General features: G+C 30.0%; 1 protein-coding gene across 1 annotated transcript; it reads left to right on the top strand.

Annotated features, from left to right (window-relative positions):
* Positions 1–226: 226 nt before the first annotated feature.
* On the top strand, positions 227–2,359 carry LOC111875839 (uncharacterized). The gene is made up of 7 exons (XM_042897345.1): positions 227–247; positions 360–627; positions 1,482–1,566; positions 1,654–1,795; positions 1,865–1,873; positions 1,931–2,067; positions 2,158–2,359. Exons 1-7 carry the CDS (start codon positions 227–229, stop codon positions 2,357–2,359), a joined length of 864 nt encoding a protein of 287 aa, XP_042753279.1.
* The last annotated feature ends 4,967 nt before the right edge of the window (positions 2,360–7,326 follow it).

Raw genomic sequence — 7,326 nt, 5'->3', positions numbered from 1 at the left:
TCGACAACATATACAAATGTTTATTGGTTATAAAATTTTTTTAATAAAAAACCCAAAAATACGGTAGGTTTTTTGGAAACCTGCGTGTTACAGATTCATGGCTCCAAAAAACATCACACTACTTGGACAACTTGATTTGTCGCATGAGAAGTTCACTTTGAAAGTTTGAGTCATTCGATTGACTAAACAACTAACTTATGATAAGAAGAAGACTTTTCGTATTGATATGATATTAGTTGATGAAGAGGTATTTATTCAATTTTTAGTTTTTTTTTGACTCATTTTTTGTTAAGCATACTACTTCTCAATTGTATTCTAATAATTATGTTATTATTCTAAATTATGATTTTTGCATATAGGGTACTAAAATTGAAGCTCAAGTTCCAAGTATGTGGGTTTTCAGATTTGAAAAGATGCTTGCTGAAAATGAATCTTATTATATCGAGAATCCTCAAGTTGGTGAAAACACTGCGGATAACAAATTTGTGAATAATTCAAACAAATTACATTTCTGTCCAATCACAATGGTTACCAAATCCAATGATTTTGTGGGTCCTCTGTACGGTTTTTCTTTTGAGAACTACCAAACAATCATTGAAAATAATATTCCAGAAAAAACACCAGTCGGTTAGTGCTTAATCTAAATTTAATTATTTAATTTATTATACTTTTCTTTCTTACATTACCATTCCTAATACCTGTGTTCTACTTTGTGTTATACTTTGATTTTCTCTAGATGTAATTGGTCACGTGCTTTTATATTTTCCAATTGAGACTTTTATGTCAAAGCATGGCAAGGAAACACGTAGACAGAATGTGCAAATCCAAGATTTAGAGTGAGAATCGTTTATTGTACACAAACAATTTTATTTTACCTGTATAACAATCTCATTTCCCCTTACTTCATGTTTTCAGAGGCCGAAAAGTGAGTGTTACTTTATGGGATGAGTATGCTCAACAATTTGTTGATTATGTGTCAAATAATCCGGAAGAAAGGACTGTTATAATAATTATTCAGTTTGGAAAAGTGTCTGATTATTGAGGTATGTTTCTTACTTTAATAATATTTTTTGTTTGGTTACCATTATTGTCCCTTCACAAATCCAATTTTTTAAATAAAGCTTGAATTAAACAACTAACCTATAGACAATATGCATCATATGCAGATTTGTACCCTATAAAATTATGTTTTATAGTTTTTTCATTATAACGTATACTATTATTCTTTTTCATGACTAATTTGCCCCTGAATCTTTATATTATTTTTCCAAAAGTAAAATTTAGTACAAAACATCAAAAGCAAAAAACAACATTATACTTTAACAAGTATAAAATTCCTCCCACTTTAAACAACAAAATCATAGTATATTTTATTGGGAACCAATTGTACTGTTTTCACCCTACTCAAATAACTACAACATAAAAATTAATATTTGTTCCATTTTTTACACAGAAACCTGAAATATAACTCTTTTTTGCAGGTCGTTTGTCTGTTTCAAATTGGTACTCTGTTACCAAGCTTTACATCAATGCTAACATAGAAGAAATCCTACTGTTCAAGAACACGTTAGATAGCTTCCATCTTTTTTTCTTAATATTGTATTGTTTTTATGCATTTTTACATAACAAAAATTAAACTTTATTCATGAACAGTTTGGTTTCCAAAAATTCTTTTGAAAATCTGTCTGCTAATCGTAGCAAAGATTCATCATCCCTGTTGTTGTATTCTGAGACCGATGAGTTTCTTTTGAAACATGACTTCAAACCCATTACCGAAATCCAAGAAATCACAAAGGTATTTTTTTTTTCAAGTTTTACCTAATTTCAATTGATTGTATACTAAAACAACTTCTATTTTTTATAGGTAAGCCGAGTAATTGTGCTTGGTACAGTTAAGCGTGTGTGCACAGATTTTTCATGGTATTATTAGGGATGTAAATCGTGTTATAAGAAGGTTGATGAAGATATTATGATGAACATTAAGCTAAATGATGGATCAAACGACAAAAAAATGGTTGTGTGCTCATCCTCAATCTGCAACAATAAAGTTGTATCTGTTCTTCCTAGGTATTGAACACATGCTTTATGCTTTCTCATTGTTATTATTTTTTTTACACATTAATGAAATATTTCATTATTGTTTTTTAATATGTTTAGGTTTAAAATCCCAATTAGAGTCGAAGATCCTACAGGAGTAATTTCATTGACTCTTTTTGATGGTGATGCAAATAGGCTTTTAAGAAAAAACGCACAAGAATTGTTGGAAATTTTTAATGAGGTTGGGTCTGTTTTACTACACAACTTAATTGTTCTTCTCATGTTTTATCTTACATGTTATTCAATTCCATTTGTCTTGTAGGATGGTAATACTGCTATTTTCCCAGTTGAAATCACTGATTTGCTTGAGAGGAAATTTGTGTTTCTGATTGAAGTTTCTAAATATAATTTGAAAAATAAAGTACAAGGGTATTCAATACGCAAGTTGACTGCTGACCGTAAAATACTTTCTGAACTTGAAAAGAAGTTTACAGTTGACGAGGTATTAATTTTGCACAATTTATTTAATCCCTATACTATTATATAGTTTAAGACATTCTTAGTATGTTCTTATTGGTAGCATGTTGATTCCGACTCATTCAACACTGCAACCTTTGAAGTCACATCTCAAGAAACTACCAATTTGAAGGTGCTATTTATTTTAGATTTAAAGTTTAATTTTAATTTAACTTTATTTGCATTACTACTTAACTAACATTTTTTATGTACATAAAAAAGGATGCAATATCATTCATCGGAGATAACAACACTCCAGCCTCTAATGTTGAGAAAAGCACAGCGACGAGTCCGTTGGCCAAATACCGTTTTTCTAAAGTTGTATCTCCCAATGCAGAGCTAAAGCACAATCTTTATGAAGTTTACGATGTTGATGACCCACTAGCAATGTCATCGACGAAAGTGCGTTCAACTATCATGGATGATGGCTTTTCGGGACATGGCAAGATGGAACTTTTGATTCCAAAAATAGAGAAATAAATGCATCTTTAAGCATATAGCCCAATTGGATATTTTAAGTGGATTCTCCCTTTTAAAAACTATTTCAACTTTTGTTTTTTCTTTGTGTGGGTTTGTTTTGCTTTGATGGTTGGAACTATTTGACATTATTTTATTTGGATTGAATTACCTTTATGAAGTATTACGATTTTTTTGGTGAAAATTCCATTTCGCTTTTTCTATTCAGTTTTACAAGTTTTGCTATGTGTTCCTGGTTTTCCCTTGAATTTATACATCTTTACTTAAACAACACAAAAAAGCAAATAAAAAATCAATCTTTATAACACATATTCTCTTTATAGCACATATTAGCTTCCTTTTATTCCAATTGTACAGTGTTTGTTGATTTTACTGCATTAAATATGTTTGTTTTAATAATGTAATAGCATTCTACTTTATAGATTGTTTATTTTTAACATTATAGAGCTATATTTGGGTTTAGTTTTATGATTTTGCAGTTCTTAAATAATATTTCCCCTGCTCCTGTTGTTTTTGTTTGTTAATTTGTGTAATAGCATCATAATTTATATTTTGTTTTTACATCATAATAGCATCATACTTGCCTATTATCCATTAATAACATCATAATGTATTATTTGATCGATACAAATGAAAGTATGATGCTATTAAGGGATAAAAAATGAAAAAATTCATTTCTTGTAATAACCCCGTGTAGTACACGGGTCTCACACCTAGTATATATATATATATATATATATATATATATATATATATATATATATATATATATATATATATATATATATATATATATATATATATATATATAACCGTAGGTTTTAGGAAACCTACAGTTTCTTTTTTTAAAATCAAAGAATCGACAACATATACAAATGTTTATTGGTTATAAAATTTTTTTAATAAAAAACCCAAAAATACGGTAGGTTTTTTGGAAACCTACGGTTTCGCAATTTTCTTTTGTTTTTTTTAAGTTTTATGAAAAAAAATCATGAAGTAATAACATATATACAATTCTGATCAAGTTGCATCAAATTAAAAAAAAAAAAAAAAAAAAAAAAAAAAAAAAAAACGAAAAAAAATAAATTATGTACGGTTCATACAAAACCGCAGGTGTACAAGTCGAAACTGCACAATCTGTGCATTGCGCACTTGTACACCATAGGTTTCGTATGAAACCTACGGTTTTATTTTATTTTTTTCAAAAAAAAAAAAAAAAAAAGTTAACCCCATATACGAAAACTACTCTTAATCAAGAACATGGTAAATTTTTGATGAAAAATAGACAAACTTGTTTGCTCTTCGGATGCTCCATTGAGAGAAAAAAGTAGTCAAACCAACAAAACAATAATGAAAAATGATCTAATCTGAAAAAATAAACATTATATACTTCGGGCTAATGGGTCACAAAAAAAAATAAACGTGTCATGAAACAATAGTCCAATTACCACGAAAAACTAGATTTCATGTGTTGACCGTAGTCAACTGTAACCCACCTATTCTTTGGTGGGCTATTTTTGGCTAACTTGTTTTTTTATGCTATTTTTTATAAGTAATTCAATATTATGGTTAGATTAGTAATTTCTTTTTATTAGATATAATTCAAAAAATAAATGGTTTTTATTAATTATTAAAACGATGAAAGGTTATAGAGTTTTCAAACTAATGAACATGATCTATGATGGTCTCAACTTGAAATATATCTATTTTATGATCTTTATTATAAGATTATCTGTATATTAAGTAAATGCACGCGCAAAATATAGTTGCACAGAATATAGTTATAAAATTAATAATATTTAAAAATATATGTTAAGAAAAATAATTTTGACTCGGTTTTTAGCTTTAAAACAATAAATATTATACTAAATGAATATAAATGAAGCTATTTAATTATCTTGAACTATATGATAAGATCAATAAAAATTTCTTCAAACCATATAATATTTATCCTTTCTCACCATGGGTTATATGTATAAAAATTAATACCATTTTAAATTTATTGTTAATTTTAGAAAACAATAGGCGGTAACTAGTCGGTTGATTAGGATAAAGGATTAATCTGGGTTGGCAGGGATTAATCGGAAATTAATAAAAAAAAACTCATAATTATAAATTTGTTAAATTTTAAAAACTCAAATTTGACTATTATGATAATAAAGTTAGTAAATAGTACTAATATCATAACAAATTAATTTAATATGATTAATACAATACTATTTATTTATCAAAAAATTTCTATTGAGAAATAACTTGTTCAAATGTTAAAAATTTATTAGGTTCTACAACTTCACTCATTGTCTAGGAAGGGTTTAATCTCTTAGCACCTCTCGTCAGCTAAGTAACACCTAGCGACTAATCGATGATTAATCGGGGTCTAATCAAAATTTTTACAACACTGACTATTCGTATATATTTAATTAATTACTATTTTTTTTCAAATTTAAGTAAAACTTGTAACATTCCAAAAATACGGCCCAAAAATTTCGTTTTGAAAATAATATAAGAACTATAATCATCTATAATCAATAAGAAAACCAAATGTCATGCATCTCAAACTCTATATCAAATATTGTATCCAAAACAAATGAGAAAAATATATCAGAGTCTCAATAAATGTCAGGCTGGAAGTTGTGGTGTGTGTCATGCGATCATTCTGAGCCCTTCCCTTTTCTAGTGGAAGTACCTGAAACCAAAACTAAAAAGTGTAAGCATGAAGCTTAGTGAGCTCCCCCAAACTACCACATACCATACAAAGCACATATAACAAATAACATAACTTTGGGACTACTCCCAACTGCATCGGGACAAATCTTGGCATCGGCTTAGCCGGCATCGGACTCCTGTCCGGCATCCGACCACATCGGGTATCGGGCTCACCCCGACATCGGGCTTACCCTGGCACATATACAGCATAACATATTGATGGGTTTTGGTCATAAGACATCCTATGTGCTCATACAAACCCTAAAGCTTGGATCTAGGTTTCTCTATTGTACATGCTTTGAATCCAAGCCTATAAACCCTAATTCTAGCATATGGAAATCAATATTAACATATAAATGGGTTTAAGAACATACCTTGATTGTTATATGGAAATAACAATCCTAATCCTCCTTGAATTGACTTTGGAAGGCTTAGAGTCACAAATGTCACTCCTCTAATGGCTTACAAACACCATAATCAAGTGGAGAAGGTATAAAGAGAGAGGAGAGAGGTAGGAATTCGTCCTTAGATGCTCTAGGGATCAAGTGTATGAATTCTAAGGCCTTAGGGGTCTTTATATAGGGTTGGGATTAGGGTTTCAGTCTTTATCCTTATCTAGTTACTTGCCCATCAAGTAACCATAAGATAAGTCTTAGAGAAACCCTTATCTCTTGGCCTTGGACGATTTTAAGAATATCCTTATCCTTGAATTCGTCCATCCTTTAACAAGGATAACCATTTCCCTATTTTGCAACTATCACATAATTACAATTCAGCCCCTCTAGTTTAATTAATTACACTTGATCACAAAATTAATTCTTAATTAATTATCGACCAATATTAATTAAACAAATATGATTTCTCCTTTAATATATTATTCTTATAACATATTAATCAATCATAATAACCTCTCTCTCTATTAATTTCTCCAATCAAGTTGCTTTGGTGAAGGCAACCCAAAAGGACCATGCACCATCGGGTCAAGTACATACCAAAATAGTTATGGACTTAGACGCTAATCCAACAGTGTCCCACTTGGATAAGTCTAATAACTATTCTGCGTATGACTTCGGATCCTGATCTACAATCGTAGATTTCCAAAGCCGCTGTCAACTCTGATCATATCAGATACGCGTGTCCTTAGATAAGGGATCATATATTCCTCCATTCTAGATATCATATGAGATATGATTTCAAATCATTCTCTTTGTACTACTTCTCGATTTCTGATTTATGACGACTGACTAATTGAACAAATCAAATTAGCCCTAGCCCGGCCGAGCATTTACGTTTGTCATCACTAAACCATCGAGGGGCCCAAAAGATATCGTTTTTATCCTACCTTGGATAAAAGGAACAGATAAACTTTGATACAATGCTTGCTTGCACTCACTAACCAAATCACACACAACAGTATGTTTTATAACACCAAGTTACTAGTGCGTTTACATATTATCAATGTGCAACCGATTCGCAAGATACAACTTACACATCTCGGTTTTAAGAATATAAGATGTTATCATCTCACCAATCACTCGTGATACAATTCATGGAGTGATCCAAGTGAGCGTGGGTTTAATCCAATGCTCA

This window comes from Lactuca sativa, chromosome 8 (assembly GCF_002870075.4).
Source record: "Lactuca sativa cultivar Salinas chromosome 8, Lsat_Salinas_v11, whole genome shotgun sequence".
In the NCBI taxonomy this organism is placed as follows: Eukaryota; Viridiplantae; Streptophyta; class Magnoliopsida; order Asterales; family Asteraceae; genus Lactuca; species Lactuca sativa.
Note: the sequence above shows the minus strand (reverse complement) of the source record. Positions and strands in the feature narration are given on the sequence as shown.

Excerpts from the sequence above, each read along its gene's own strand:
- LOC111875839 (XM_042897345.1), top strand. The coding sequence starts at position 227 with ATGATATTAGTTGATGAAGAG. Across the intron at positions 1,567-1,653 it reads ATCCTACTGTTCAAGAACAC|TTTGGTTTCCAAAAATTCTT; the intron begins GTTAGATAGCTT and ends ATTCATGAACAG. Across the intron at positions 2,068-2,157 it reads GTTGTATCTGTTCTTCCTAG|GTTTAAAATCCCAATTAGAG; the intron begins GTATTGAACACA and ends TAATATGTTTAG.